The sequence below is a fragment of the Antechinus flavipes genome, chromosome 1, assembly GCF_016432865.1.
Source record: "Antechinus flavipes isolate AdamAnt ecotype Samford, QLD, Australia chromosome 1, AdamAnt_v2, whole genome shotgun sequence".
NCBI lineage: Eukaryota > Metazoa > Chordata > Mammalia > Dasyuromorphia > Dasyuridae > Antechinus > Antechinus flavipes.
Window position 1 is genome coordinate 666,251,037 of NC_067398.1, and position 16,685 is coordinate 666,267,721.

Genomic DNA, 16,685 nt, shown 5'->3' on the forward strand with positions numbered 1-16,685 from the left:
TTAGCTCTTCCTAAATCTACCTTTTAACAAAGGCTCTGAATTTCCCCTCTAACTTCATTTCCTATTGGCTGATCTTCAACTGTCAAAAATCATGCCCCTTCTACCTAACATTCTTGGTACCCTATGGCATGCCTTCCCTTACTTTCTTCCACTTTTCAGCTATTTTTCCCTATTAGATTGCAGTAACCTTGAGAACAAGGACTAGCTTTATTATTTCCATGTCTAGTGCTCAGCATGGTGCTTGGCATCTAGTAAATTCTTAATAAAATTTATTGATTATTTTAAAATAATATTTATTTCCCTTCAATTACATAAGTCTATTAACTTCTATGAAGTGAGGCAGAATAAAGCAAGTAGAACCAAAGGAACAAATTATACAATAACAATATTATAAAGATAATTTTGAAAAATTTAAGGACTTTAATCAATGCAATCAACCAGGATTTCAGAGAACCTATAATTTTTTTAAATAACTTTTTATTGATAGAACGCATGCCAGGGTAATTTTTTGCAGCATTATCCCTTGCATTCACTTCTATTCCGATTTTTCCACTCCCTCCCTCCACCCCTTCCCCCAGATGGCAAGCACTCCTTTACATGTTGGATGGGTTGCAGTATATCCTAGATACAATATATGTGTGCAGAACCGAACAGTTTTCTTGTACAGGGAGAATTGAATTCAGAAGGTATAAATAACCCGGGAAGAAAAACAAAAATGCAAGCAGTTTATATTCACTTCCCAGTGTTCTTTATCTGGGTGTAGTTGCTTCTGTCCATCTTTGATCAATTAAGGCTCTCTTTATCGAAGAGATCCACTTCCATCAGAATACATCCTCAAACAGTATTGTTGTTGAGGTATATAATGATCTCCTGGTTCTGCTCATTTCACTCAGCATCAGTTCATGAAAGTCTCGCCAGTCCTCTCTGTATTCCTCCTGCTGGTCATTCTTACAGAACAATAATATTCCATAACATTCATATATCACAATTTATTCAACCATTCTCCAATTGATGGGCATCCATTCATTTTCCAGCTTCTAGCCACTACAAACAGGGCTGCCACAAACATTTTGGCACATACAGGTCCCTTTCCTTTCTTTAGTATCTCTTTGGGGTATAAGCCCAGTAGAAACACTGCTGCATCAAAGGGTATGCACAGTTTGATAACTTTTTGAGCATAGTTCCAAATTGCTCTCCAGCCTAGGCTGGATGTGTTCACAATTCCAACAACAATGCATTAGTGTCCCTGTTTTCCCACATCCCCTCCAACATTCCCCATTATCTTTCCCTGTCATTTTAGCCAATCTGACAGGTGTGTAGTGGTATCTCAGAGTTGTCTTAATTTGCATTTCTCAGAGAACCTATAATAACAAATGCTACTCCTACAGAAGGGATGAACTAAATATGCAGAATAAAACATACTTTTGAAGCATGACCAGGGTAGAAATTTGTTTTGCCTGACTGTGCATACTTGTTACAAGAGTTTTTCTTTTTTGCTTTAATAGTGAGGGTGGTAGGAAGAAAAGAAAACAAATGCCTGTTAATTGTAAAAAAAAAAATTAATTTTAAAAAGAAGTGTGTGAAATGAAAAATTGGAAGCAACTAATGTAAACATATGTTCTCAGAATTTGGCATTGGAATGGAAAAAAAACCGATAGGATGATAGCTTGAAAGGATAGCAGGGTCCAGTAAAGGCTTTTTTGTTTGTTTGTTTCTTTAAGAGGAAGGTCTGGGCATATCTGCAAACAACAGGGAAGAAGTTAGTGAGACAAAGAGAAAATGAAGAATGGAATTGATGAGAAAGGAATTGATCAAAAGGAAAAACAAAATAATAGGAAAGGGCAAGGTAGTCGATGGGGATAATGGATTGAGAAAGTGGGAAGCAGTAGAATGATTTGAGAAGGTGATAAGGACATTGACCAGATTTATATGCAGTAAAGTATAGAGATTCTCCTTCAGTAATCCCCCACCCCTTTCCCTTCTACTTTCACCAATAATGTGCCACACCTGAAGAACCATGAATATCCTTTGATGATGGCATTAGGAAATGGAGCTGGATATATAGAAGACGGTTGGGTGGCTGGATTCCAGACTTCTGCTCAGTCCTTTGGAAATTCTGGGGCCATGAAAAGTGAAGCACAACCAGAGAATCTCTATGTAAGAAGGGAATTTAGAGGCTGTCCAATATAACTTATACTGGAACAAGAATCCCTTATGCAACATCCCCATCATTCAACTTACACTATCAGACCTCTAGCAATATCAAGCCTTTTATCATTGAAGGTAACAGGATATAAACCTTTTGGACAGCTCTGATTGTTAATAAATTTTTCCTCACATTGAATAGAAGTAATTTCCTTCTAACTTCCACAGTTAACTATAGCCACTAATTCTACATTGAACAAGTCTTATCTGTCTTTCACATAGAAGCTGTTCGGGTATGAAGACAGCTATCATGCCTACATGCTTAAATGAGTTCTGAAGGGTTTAGGTACTCTCTACCACTAGCTCCAGGTTTCCTTTCTAATGCAGATGCACACAAGGTCCTCTCCAGTCTTAAGTGATGAGCAAGAGAAAACTGTGATAGGAAGGACAATTTAGGGGGAGTTGAGAGAAGGGCAGGGGGTGGAGCAACATGCTATTTCCTTTAAGTGAAGGGTGTAGTTTCTTAAAATAAGCTTCCCGACTAGGGCTTTCTAGAGCAGAGGAAGCTGCATTTTTATGGAATCTATTCAATACAACCGGTGGGAGACCTCTGAGGAATTTGAGATGGCTGATACTAAGCGCCACTGGCGACCCTGGGAAGCTGGTGAGCGGAAAGGCTGAGTACATGATTCCTTGCTGAACAAACCTATTATATCTTAGAGAGTTGGTTGTTTTATTAGAGTCTCAGTTCTGGAAAGGTAGCTGTGTTCTGACACTTTATCTTCTATATGACCTCTTTTCTCTTTTCCTTTCTGTTATCTTCTTCCTCCATTTTGCTCTTTCCTTGACATATCCAAGATCTCTCCTATTTCCATTAAACCCCATCTCTTTTCTCCCTCCATTTTCTTTTATTTTTGCTTAATCCCTCAATGTTTTTCGCAGCTCCATATCCCTATACTTATCTTTCTTCTTATTACATATCTTTTTTCTCTCTCCAACTTTCTACCAACTTTCTCCTCCTCTTCAATCTCCTATACTCTTCAATTCCCTCAAACCCCTCTAACCTTTGCTCTTTTCAAATTTGTGCAATGGTATGACAAGGTCATGTGACTCAGAGGAACTGGGTTCAGCTTTGTCAATTACTATATAGATGACAATCTCTTGACCTCTCTTAGTTATTGGTTACTGATTTCTAAAATAAAGAGCCAGTCCAGAAATAAAGATTATTTCTTAAGTCTTTCCCAGCTTTAACTATAAATGTTGCTATGATCCTTTCCTATTAAGTTTTTTAAGTTTCATTTTTAAGACTGCAAATTCAAAGGTTCCCAAAAAAGTATATAGGTGTACAGTGAGCCTAATCCCTGCTCTCTGCCCATATATGGGAGGGGAATAGAAGGGGAATTTCCCTCTTTTGTTCCTTCCCTAATGTTGATATCTCCTCCAGGATGGTGGGCAAAGCAGCTTCCTGGAGGCCGACCTGCCTTTCCCCTTTATCTGCTATTTTCTGTGACTTCTTTTCTGTGGATAATTCTTCTTAGTATGCTGTTGTCCAAAGGTGAGAACAGGGGGAAGGATGATTGAGACCCAGGAGTGTAGGCCCTCTTGAGTAGTAGCATGGCTATTAGGGTCATGACCACTGGAGTTATGGCACAGGGAGGGTGATAAGGAGTAAATGAAAGCCTAAAGGCAATTGAGATGGGGTACCAGAACTATGAGAAATGATGATGAGGGGAAGGAGATAAAATAAGGGTGGTAAGGTGGGAGAAGGACCCAATAAGAAGAAAAAGAGAAATGTTTACCTTGTTTCTCCAAGTTATGGAATTATCGAGAGAGATAGAGAACCTGGATGAGCAACTGGAGGGAATACAAGTCAATGGTGAGTGAATCCTCAGTTTTTTGGATCAGGAACTTATATGCTTGGGTTATGTCCATGTCTTTTCACTTGGTCTACAATTGAAGGTGAAGGGGGAGATGGAAGGTGAATAGAATAAGGTGTGGGATAGTGATGAGATAGGGGTAATATTGAAAAAGAATGGGTGATGGAATGGGATGGTGAGATAGGTAGTTGAATGGAATTGATTTGGGGATGAGATAAGAGATAGAATTGGGACTGAAATGGTGTTAAAATAAAAGACAGGAAATAGCTATGGGAAGGAAGGAAGATATCTAATGAGAGAAAGTATAATAATCAGTACTCTCCCCAATCACTGATTACCCAATTGCAAAAGAAAGAAAAAGCAAGAGACTCTGGCTCTAGAATCAGAGAATCTGTGTTCTAATCCTACCTCTGATATTACATATGTAACCCTGAACAAAATAATTAATTTCCCTAGGCCCCATTTTATTCATCTTTAAAAAAAAGTTGGGGGGAAATTGGACTATATGGGCCCGTCCAGCTTTTTATCTCTGATCTTGTGATATATACTCTTGAAGCTAGTCATTCTTTGGCATGAGGTAGTTTGAATTGGTTATAGCAGAGGAAAAAAGAGCAGCACATATAGTTTATTACTCATTGTACACACAAGGGATTGTGACTATGTAGAAGGAAGAGTATTCATGTTGAATCACATTCAGTGTGGGTGAGAGGAGGGATTGCATCTTGATGCAAATCTTTGGCATTGATTATGCTTGGATCCTCCAGGGATTGGGACCTAGAGCAAAAGTGAGGCAGATTACTGACAGCTTGTGGAGATGTTCAGAAAGAATGCAGGCCCTGGATCCTGTGCCACTCCCAGGGAAATAAAAGTAACATTTTAGAGATTTTGATACCTAAACCTTGGTGGTAGAGATATTTGGTTCAATTCTGAAACCACAGAAGAGCTAATAGACCCAGAGCCTGGATGGTGTGTGTGTGTGTGTGTGTGTGTGTGTGTGTGTGTGTGTGAAAGAGAGATAGACAGACAGACAGACAGACACACACACACACGCAGAGATAGAGACAGAGAGAGAGAGAAGAGAGAGAGAGAGAGAGAGAGAGAGAGAGAGAGAGAGAGAGAGAGAGAGAGAGAGAGGAAAGACAGAGAGGAGAGAAGACTGAGGAAGAGGAGGAGGAAAAAAAGGAAAAAAGATAGAAATGAGACAATGGTTGATATTTGTTCAAAAAAAGATAGTGATAAAATAAATAGTAAAATAAAGGATCAAATGCAGAAGGATATGGGCTGAGGGTGAAATAGTTTGGGACAAGGTGAAGACAATATGAGGGATGGAATAGAGATAACATGAGATATACTTACATGTATAAAGAGTAATATGATTACATGGAATGAGCCCTTTCTGGACTCAAAATCTGAAGTGACCCCTTGCTTCTCTGATGAGGCTGACTCTCCCTTCTCTCCATCCTCTTCTTCTGTGACCAGGGTCAGTAACTTCAGAGAAGCTGGTAGCTCTTCAAGTAGCTTTGAACTCCTCGGACGGCAAGCATCAGACTCTAAAAGCAAAAGGTAAGAAAACCAAGACCATAGGGATGGGGTTTCCTCAGCAGGTCCCTCATGGAGGATTCCAAAGTGGAAGCTTTGATCATAGAACAGGGGAAAGAGTATTGAAGTTGGAGGGATAAATCCTGAGTTCTAGTTCCCACTCTGCTACTTCTTTTTTATGTGATCTTAGGCAAGTAATTAATTTCTTCGGGCTACAGTTTCCTCTTGGAAAATAAGCACTTTGGAGTATATGTCCTTTGAGGTCTCTTTCAATTCTATGTTCTAGTCCTAAGATTTTATGATCCTATACTGTGTTCTATAGTTGAACATAGTGTGAGTGACTAGTCCCAAATAAGAGTGAGGCTGGACAAATTGAGACTGAAGTAAAAGAAGACAAGTAGATTTACCTAGGGAGGGAGAGAGAGAAATTGTAGATAAAGAGTTATTCATTTAGTACTGTCTAAAAATATAATGGTTTGTGTTTAAGGTATAGTGAGTTTTCTATTACTGGATATCTTCAATCAGAATCTAGACAACTACTTGTTGGAGATATTATAGAGGGAATTCCTTTTATAGCTGATACTGATTGGTCTAGAGAAGGGCTTCTTAAACCTTTTCCATTCACAATCCCTTTTCACCAAAAATAAATTTTTTGTGACCCCAGGGATATAGCTATAGATATACGAATCAAACATTTAGTGATAACAATTGCTATCAGTAAATGTTTGATTTGTATAACTATTTCATATACCTATATTATATATCTGTTTTATATATATACATACACATGTTACACACATACACATACATATACACATACACACAAAATTGCATACCTTTTTTATGTACATTTTTCTCAGGAGAAAAGGGGTTACAAGTGGAAAAGGTTTAAGAAGCCTTGTTCTAGAGGACCTCTGAAGTCTCTTTCAACTCTGATAATTTTTTGTGGCTTCTAAGAAGATGCTCACATGAGGGGATATGAAACATTTTTGTTTTCCTTCAGCTGAGACAATGGCTGAGAAGCTGAGAAACCTGCAAGAGAGTCAAGTCAGCCTGAGTACTACCCGTATGTTCATATCTCAAGATCTGATGCACACCCTCAAACCTGTGATACCCACAATTCAATTTCTTCACACTTTCTTATTTCCCACCTGCACATGACTTTTTCTATAGGCTGTCTCAGACTCCTACTCCTGTCAACCTGACTCTTACCCTTTTCAATTTGCCCTTTCCAACCTTTTTCCTACTATTAATCTTCATCATTTCTTTTAGATAGATGTTAATCCCTCTCAATGAACTAATCCTGACTTTGATCCTGGAATGACCTTGACCCCACTAATTTATTTCCCTCAAATGACTATAACACTATATCATAGTTTAATTCTAGTCCATGTCCCTCTGGGTTCATAGTCTTACATCTGTCCCTCCATTTCACTAAGAACTGACTCCCATGTACTAATCCTGACCATAGACCTTGTGCTGATCATATCCCACATGCATTTATAGTGTCTCAGGAACTAGCTGAGGCAAGAGAAGATCGAGAGAACATTCGAAGTGAGATGTTTCGTGGACTGGAGGCTGTGAGGAGTGAAAATGGTAAGATGGAAATGGGGATTATAGTTCTAAGAAGTTGAGATAGGTCCTCCTATGGACTGAGATGGCAAGAGACATGAGAGATGATTGACCAATCTTATTCTTTCCTAAATACTGACTCTGGAAGTTTTTGAAGGGACTAGATGTCACTTTGTTATATAAGGAATTTATGTTTAATTAGGGGTTGTATTGTATGTCCTCTAAGTTCCCTTTTCAAAGACTGATCCTGAAAATCTTCAAATGGAGACTAAAAGCCCATTTAGAGAATATATATATATCAATAGTATTTTGTTATTCTAAATACATGTAAAGATAGTTTTCAACATTCATTACTGTAAATCTTTGTGTTCCAGATTTTTCTCCCTCCTTCCCTTACTTCTACCCCAAGACAGCAAGCAAGTTTATAGATGTTAAATATGTTCAATCCTTTTAAACATATTTCCATTTTTGTCATGTTGTAAAAAAAAAAAATCAGACAAAAAGGGAAAAACGAAAAAGAAAAAGCAAACAAGCAAAAAGGTTTAGATCTACGTTCAGTTAGAGAATATATTTTAGATAGAATTAAGACAATGATTATACCAGATGTTTTCTAAGGGCCTTCCAAGTTCCCAGATAACAGAATGTTAAAATTTCTTATTAATGAAATAATACATTGATTATTTGCCTGTGGGGTGGGCCCTTCATAAGACTACAACTTGATGTACTCGAAAGTTTTTTTTTTTTTCATCACTAAAATTTCTTCTCTTTCCTTTTCTTTCTCCCTCCTCCTTCTCAGATAGTCAGTCCATACAGCAAATAATATTTTTATTGTTATTTGTTTTTTGAAAGGCAATTGGGGTTAAGTGACTTGCCCAGGACCACACAGCTGGGAAGTATTAAGTATCTGAAGTCAGAATTGAGCTTGGGTTCTCCTGACTGAAGGGCTGGGTCTCTATCCATTGTATCATCTAGCTGCCCCACAAATAATATTTTTAAAAAAGAAAAATAGTTAACTTAGAGGATTCTATGAAGTTGGACAGTTAGTACTTGGTTCTTTTTGCTACCTCTCTTTTCAGGGGAGAAGTGAGGTTGAATATTTCCCCAATCTTGTCTATGTTTTCATTGGTGGGCTAGTTCAGAGAAGATGTTTCAAACACATATTTCAAGAGCCAAAATAATTCCAAGTGACACCCAAAACAGACTAAAATATAGTTGGGAAGTATTTAATAAAATAAACAAAAATACAATAGAACATAGATAATGTTAACAAGTGGTTTAAAATCAATATGTGGCCCATAAGGATCCTTTGAGGTTTATGGGACTCCATTTCTATTTGAATTTGACATCTCTATTTTGGAGAGTCATTTTCTTTTGGCTATCATCTCCTCCCAACCCTCTTTCTCTCCACAGATTTAACTATCTATACAATATTGTGATAATTAACTTACTTTTCATCTGGGGATCAACATAATGGCCTTCAGGTCTAAGTAGTAGCTTTTGCCTTTGTTTATATTTCCAATGTTTAGTTCTATTCCTCGAACATAGTAGGCAGTTAATAGATGTCTACTGACTGACTGACTCATTACTGAAAGTTTTCAAGTAACAATCTGTTTTTAAGGTGCCATAAAGGGGAATCCTGCCATGTATTGGAGGATGGATGAAATGATCTTTGAAGTTCCTTGTAGACTAGGAATTTGAAGAATTTTCTTATCCCATGATCCTGCAGCCCAGCTCTCCCTGCCTTCAAATCAGCAACTCCATCCCAGCCTTGACTTTTGCTATTACTAATCCTGTTGGAATATAAGTTTCTCAAGAGCAAGAATTGTCTTTTGCTATTATTTGTATCCTCATCACTTAGCACAGTGCCTGACAGGGACATAGGTGCCTAATAACTTCATTGCTGACCTGACATAGTAGATATTTAATAAATGCTTACCAACTAACTGACTGATCCTTTGTTTATAGGTGAAGTGAGAGTAATAGACAAGGAAGTTGTTTCTTCCTATGAATAACTCAAAGATGATCTCAATTTTTCCTCCTTTCCTTCTCTCCTTGCCAGGATCCTTCTGTCAACCATGCGTTAGTCCCTGGAAGGCCTTCCAAGGTTCCTGTTATTTCTTCTCCACGATCAAGTTCACTTGGTCTAAGGCCAGGGATGACTGTATCCAGAAGAAAGCTCACCTAGTGATCATCAATAACCGTGATGAGCAGGTAAGGTCATTGGATGTACTCATCACTCACTTCTGGAGGAGAATAGATCTTCTCAATACTCATCACTCACTCCCTGAGGTGAATAGTTCTCATACAAATCTGTTCTATCAATACAAATCTGTTCCCCAAATCTGTTCTTCCTTCATGTCCCTTCTCAATTCAATTCTGCAAATTTTGATTAAGTACTAAAAGATCTTTGCAAGAGAAGCAAAATAGAAACAAAAATAGACACCACATGGATAGTGTAGCACAAAGCACAAAATCTTAGAGTACAAAGAGCTGAGTTTGAATCTTTGCTCTACAACATATAAGGTATATTACTCTAGACAAATGACAACCTATCTCAACTCAGTTTCTTAATTTTCAAATAGTGTGCACTGCTCAGGGATATTATGAGGAAAGTGCTTTGTAAATTTTAAATGTAGAAAAGTGGGCTTAGAATTTATATATAACATAAAATTATTAAATATTTTTATAAACCTATTTCTTTCTGCATACACACAAATATATAAACATACATATATGTCATCAGGGAATGCTAACAAAATTTCAAATAAACTGTACAATCCTGGCTTTTAAGGAGCATACATTTAAATATATGGGGATCCTGATATAGTCAAATATAAGGGAGAGTTTAATCAGTTCAGAGGGGAGGCCCAGGCAAAATGCCATGAGAAGATGGAGAAAGGGTGCTCACTTTATGCTGGGGAGGAAGATCTCAAGGGCTTAAGGAAGGTTTCATGAATTAGGTAACACCTGAGATGGGCCTGAAGGAAGGGAAAGGTCCCAACAAATGAATAGGAGAATCAATGTAAGAGCGTAATGAGTTCGAGGGAGACAGCAAAGTAGAAGACAACTAGTTAGTTATTCAGTTTGGATGGAATACCAAATAATGTAAAATAAGACTGGAAAGATAGATTGAAGCCAAATTGTCAAGGGCTTTGAATGTTAGGCTAAAGACTTTGCATTTTATCTTAGAGATAATAGGTTTTTCAATAGAGTCATACATATAGTATTAGGGAAATTCATCTTTAAAAGTATTCTGAAATTGATTTTGAAATTGATAAAACACCAACAGACATGAATATTTTCATATAAAAAGAATAGAAAAATAAGATTATATACGAAACTGCAAAGTTCCATCATATACCCCTTATTTTACTAAGTACTTATTGATTGAGCACATTAGTTCCAAAGGTGTGTTCTACTTGTTTATATTTATTTCCCTCTGAACTTCCTTTTGTCCTCCTTTGTACATTAAAAAAAAATTCTTTATTAACATTTTTATTTCCTTCCTCCCATCCTCCCTTTTCCCCTTCCTCCTCTTCTCTCTCTCTTTCTCTCTCTCTCTCTCTCTTTTCTTTCTTTTTCTTTCTTTCTTTCTTTTTCTCCTATTTCCTCCTCTTATTCCAACACTATGATTTCCATTCCTCTCCAGTCTGGAAGAAGGTGGACACACAAGGTAGCATACTCAAACAACACATGTCCATACATTGGCTATGTCCAAAATATATGTCTTACTCTGCACCTATAATCCCTCACCTCTCTTTTAGGAAGCTGGTGACATGTTTCATCATAGTCTCTATGAAGTTATAGTTGGTATTATATTGATCAGTATTCTTAGATCTTTCAAAATTGTTTTTTTTAAATATAGTTAGAGTTATTGTTTAAACTGTGACGTCATCCTTTCATAGTTTTATTGGTATGACACTGATATGTAAATTAATTTAGGTAGACTTGTTCTTTTTATATATTGTTGTGAGATCAACTCTCTCCAATTGCTGAGGTCTGTCTTCATGTAAGGAGTTGGTTTGTAGTTGTATTTATATAATCTCTCTCTGTCTCTTTGTTTCTCTCTCCCTATGTGTGTGTCTTATTAAGTAGATTCTCAAATGTTTTATAAACTCTGTAAATATTTTAATACAATTTCTTTTCCTAACTCTTCCAGCTAAATTTTGTTGGTAATATACAGAGTTAGGATTTGTGTAGATTTTTTAAATATTCTACAACTTTGTTGAAGTAATTAATTGTTTGAATTAATTTTAGGTGACCTTTTAAGAGTTTTCTAGATAAAGTATTATATTGCATAATTATTTTTTGTTTCCTAGGAAAATATCCTTGACAAATATTTGAAGGATTCATTGAGAAAGAGAGAAACTAGAATCTAGAATTTACATAATATCTCTCCATCTCCCTTAAGGGTAACTGGAAAAACTTGCTGGGGAGGGATTAAACATACTTGGTCCTCAGGCAAGGGGGTGGAGTGGATCAAGATCGTATATGTTTAGATTTAAGGAGTAAGAAAAGGTAAAGAAACTATTGGATGCAATAGTGGCCCATTCTCTGACTACCACAAGTCACAAGGACCTATCCTTCTAAACTGTTATGCAATTAGTCTCTATTATTTACATGTAACTCTCTTGCCAAAGATTTCTTCCTCCCACAAAGGACCTGAGGACTCTTTCTTAATGGTTCCAGCCAAGCAGGATCTGGGAATTCCCCTCCCCTATCCTAATCCCCAAAGATAGCCATAAATTCTTTTCACAAGGATTCAGGAATACAAGATTCATACTATGAATCATTTTTATTTCTAAATTAATGGATATAGAAAAGAACCACATTTAAGACCATAGAGGGACAAGAACCTCACAGTGACAAGCTGTAACCCAGAGTTTTACCTAATCTCTGAGATTTAACAATTTTAGAACTATAGCAAGCTAGTGAAGAAAAGTTTGCTCTTCCCTTTCAGTGCTTTCCTTCACAGTCCAATGTCTTTTTTCCTAATAGCCTTTTCCAGGCATAACTGATGGATGCTCACCAATATTTTCTATCTCGCATAGCAGTGCAATTATGGTACCCGCTTAAAGGTCCTGATTACTTGTTTCTATGCCTCCTAAAAATCACATCTTTTGATCATTAGTCTAGAAGGAATCTTTATTTCAGCTGAATGTTTACAATTCATAAGAATAGGAAGGCCCTTAGAACACAAGATGTTAGAGCTGGCATAAACGTTAGAAAACAGGATGTCAGGGCTAAGAGAGCCCTTAGAATCTAGAATGTGAGGACTGAGAGGGCTCTTACAACACAGAATGTCAGGGCTAGGAAGACCCTTAGAACACAGGTGTCAGAGAGCTTTTGTTTGTTTTTGGTTTGTTGTTGTTCTTTATAAAAAAACTTTTTTTAAAAAAATCATTTTTCATAGTGAAGAGAGAACCCCAAAACTAAAAAATCCTTAAAGGAGAAAACCTCCTTCAACTCTGCCTCAGTGAGGGGACTCCCTCCCAAGCACAGTTTCATCTTTGTTATCTGGGTGGGGTTGGCTCAGTCCCAAAACCCATTGAATTCAATTCAACTTCTAGCCCTAGCTGAAACCCAGTGAGAAACCAACCTGGGACTCCACCCACTGGCCCCTTTCAGCTTGTAGCCAAAATCCCCCATTATAAAAGAGCCAAACTAAAACCTCTTTGCAGAGGTTCAAAACATGCCAGCCATACCATGCTTGGCACCCCAAGGAGCTTCTGCCCAGTGGAATACTGTTTCCAGTGCCATCCTCTCTTTAGCCTCACCTATTTCCTTAACTAGACTTTAATCTTACTTCCAATCCCCATAATAAACCTCTTTTATAAATCTAGGTTTTTGGCTCTGTAAACTCCTTCACAGAGAACTGCTTGCACCACTAGAAGGGAATCCTCAGAACTCCCTATCCTTGCACCACCATTGGATCTTATTTAACTCCCTGACCACCAGAAACCCTAATTTCATTTGGGTACCCCAAATCTAAACCTCATCAATAGATTCCCCCAAAATCTTTTTTTTTCATTTTTCATAGGTTCTCAAAAAAAAATCCTTATGGAGGCTATAAGAATAAGTCTCTATTTTCAGTTTCATTGTGGGTTATGATGAATCACTACCACTTGCCTTCTCTCTTCTAAGTGTCTGAATAATGTTCTCCTCTTCTCCATTTTCTACATCTATCCAGTGAATGATAGAAATCATAGACATTTTTGTTTCTTTGTGTATGTCTCTCCCCTTCCCTTTCTGTCCTCTCCCTCCCTTTCCATTTCTCTCCCTCTTTTTCTCTGTTTCTCTTCCTCTCTTATTCCCTCTTTTCTTCCTCCTCTTTTTACACACATACATACACTCACTTTATGGCTCTTATCTTTTCATCTTCCATATTTTTTTAGGCCACCTGGGCCAGGTTATTCAATTGCACTCATGGAGATGGAGACTTTATTATTCCTCATACATTTATAATAATGTAACATGCACCAACAAATCTTTTTTTTCTTTTTTCTTTTTTTTTTAAATAACTTTTTCTTTTTATTATTAATTATAAAATAATTATAATTATTTTATTTATGTGACAGAACTCATGTCTGAATAATTTTTTTTACAACATTATCCCTTGCACTCACTTCTGTTCCGACTTTTCCCCTCCCTCCCTTCACCCCCTCCCCCAGATGGCAAGCAGTCCTATACATGTTGAATATGTCACCATATATCCTAGTTACAATATATGTGTGCAGAACCGAAGTTCTCTTGTTGCACAGGAAAAATTGAATTCAGAAGGTAAAAAATAACTTGGGAAGAAAAACAAAAATGCAAACAGTTTACATTCGTTTCCCAGTGTTCTTTCTAACAACAAATCTTAACAAGTCTTCATATTTCTTTAACAGTTGTTGGTTAAACAAATCTTTTCATTAATTTTCATTAATTAACTTTGGCAACAGTAAAAGGTTTCTGAATGCAAGAACCAAAAATTAATTCACAATCAAATGTGCAAAGAATCTTGCTTGCCCATATTGTACTGGGGACTTCACTGCAGCCTTGGCTCTGAACATACAACACCTGGATTTTGCACTGCCAATGTACACACACTGCCAGGAACACAGTTGAGATGAGTTGTTTGAAAATTTCTCAGGCAAAAAGGAGTCACAAGTGGAAAAATTTAAGAAGCCCTGTTATAGAGGCGGGAACTAAGCCTTAACAGGACTTAAAAGCCATATAGGTCACACAGATCATTGAATGATTGGCTCTGGACTGAAACTTAAGTCTTTGATACTTCAAGGATTCAGGGTTTCATCTCTTATATGCTGCCTTATGTTAATTGTTCTCTCTTCTTTATATACTTTTTCATGTAAATTCATATAAATTTCATATAAATCTTTAAGATTAAAAATCAGTTTTTCCCCCCCAGGCCCTTATATATTGTGTCAGAATGGCATCTAATACCAGTTTCCATTAGTTTAACACGAGCTGAATGAATGAATGTCTCTCCCTATCCAGAATTTCCTGACTCCTACTAAGAGGCTAGGATTCTGGATTGGCCTCAGAAAAGCCAAAGAAGGGGAACATAAGTGGATTGATGGTACCAGTCTTGGATACACGTGAGTCTCAACCCAGGATATAGGCATCTGGGACCCTAACCTGTCCTTAAAAGTGTTTGTCTAGGAAGGGGACCTCAGATCTGTAGGGGCCTCCCCAATTTACTTGACCATTCAACTGATATTAAATTCTCACTAGATTTGGGGCTTTACACTGAATGCAGAAAAGGATCCAGGGATGGGCAAGACATGTTTCCTGTCGTCTAGGAGCAATCTAGGTTACATAATGTGTGCTTTTGTATGTTCATATATGCATGCTCATATATGCATATGTATAAAATTAGATACCATTTCAATACAATTATACAATGCACATGTTCAGTGGCAATAGAATGAAAGCATCTTCTGCACTGAGAGACACAGTGTACAGTATTAAGAAGACATGTATTCTGCTGTGATCAAACTATATCTGGATATCTATGGTTGATTCTGAGTATTTAAGAGAAGAGCAGAACCTAGAGTCCATTCAGAGAAGGGAAATTAATTCAATGAAATGCCTTGACATCTTCCCATAGGAGTATTGATTGAATGAATTGGAGATGTCTCCAAACAAAAGAAGACTCAAGCAGGACACAATAGCTTTCTCCCACCTATTGATACCTCATAATGTGTAAGAGAAACCTCAGAAGACATAACCAAGAGTAATGGGATGAAGTTTTATAAGAAGAAATGTGGACTTGTTGCAATGAGAAAAACAAAACAAAACTACACTTTTCTAACAATTCAAATTCTCCCAAAGTAAAGTGACCTACTTTGGGATGGGGTTAGTTTAAGTCCTCACTGGAGGGCTTAAAATTTGTTGGAGGTATGCTGTTGAAGGGATTTCTGTCCTAATATAATTGGACTACATGCCCTCTGAGGTTCTTTCCAACTTATGAGTAAATAATTATTACCCCATAAAGGATATAGATAATACAATTCAAGCCTGAGGGACAGATGACTAAGGGCTGAAAGGGATTAAGATGATTTCCTAGAAGAGGGAACCGTTTTTTTCTGGCATTCCTAAATAGCTTAGATGTTACAACTACAATCTGTTGGGTCAGTCTAGAATTGAGTTGTCTAGTTTCTTCTAGACCAACCAGAGAAGTTGATATGTAGAACCCCAATTGAATGATGAGAATCTAATTTGGTATCCCTGCCTTAGGACTGACTATAGCTCCTGTGTGTATGTATGTATATGTGCTTGTCTTCTCACAGCAACTGGAATGAAGGGGAACCTAATGACACCCACGGGAAGGAAGACTGTGTCATGATGTTGCATCATGGCAAATGGAATGACTTTCCATGTGAGATATCCTCTGATAATTGGATCTGTGAGAAAAAGCAGACCTGTTGAGCTTCAGCAGTGAAGAGACCAGGAGATAGTTTGCTGGCTGAGCTCCCTCCCTCCACAACTCAGTCTTCATGGAACATCTGATGTCTAGATGTGGACCCTCAATAGGCATTACCTTCTCAGACTTGTACCCTCTGGACCATGGATCCCTACAATTTTGCAGGCTTATGGGGTCAACAGGTATATTTGGGAGACCAATAAAGTATTTTTGTCCTTTGTTAGAAGCTTTTCTCCTACTGTACTGACTGGCCCCTTACATTCTGCTGAGTTGGAGGATTATCTGCGGAAGAGAAAACATCTCCTTCTAGTGGCTGATTCCCTTTTTCTTTCCAAGGCAACCCCAGCTGGACCTTTCACTGACTCAGGGTTTCCAATGTTGGCCCAGACCCAAGGAAACTAAGAAACAGCCCCCAATTCCTACCTTCACTATTGTGCTTCCCTATACTCCCTTAGGTCAAGCTACTTAATTTAGCAATGGAGAGACACAATCAATCAATTAATTAGCACCATTCATCAACTATGTGCCCTATTCTATGCTAAGTATTATGTTAAGTCCTCGGGATACAAAGACAAAAATTAGAATAATTTCTGCTCTCAAGGAGCTTACATTCACTGGGGACAGTG

The 16,685-nt window shown here is 37.5% G+C and overlaps 1 protein-coding gene across 1 annotated transcript; it reads left to right on the forward strand.

Annotated features, from left to right (window-relative positions):
- Positions 1 to 2,679: 2,679 nt before the first annotated feature.
- Positions 2,680 to 16,285, forward strand: LOC127545036 (C-type lectin domain family 4 member G-like). Its single transcript, XM_051972057.1, has 9 exons — positions 2,680 to 2,809; positions 3,590 to 3,700; positions 3,959 to 4,021; positions 5,502 to 5,585; positions 6,565 to 6,627; positions 7,068 to 7,157; positions 9,193 to 9,344; positions 14,631 to 14,731; positions 15,926 to 16,285. Exons 1-9 carry the CDS (start codon positions 2,722 to 2,724, stop codon positions 16,062 to 16,064), a joined length of 891 nt encoding a protein of 296 aa, XP_051828017.1. The 5' UTR covers positions 2,680 to 2,721; the 3' UTR covers positions 16,065 to 16,285.
- The last annotated feature ends 400 nt before the right edge of the window (positions 16,286 to 16,685 follow it).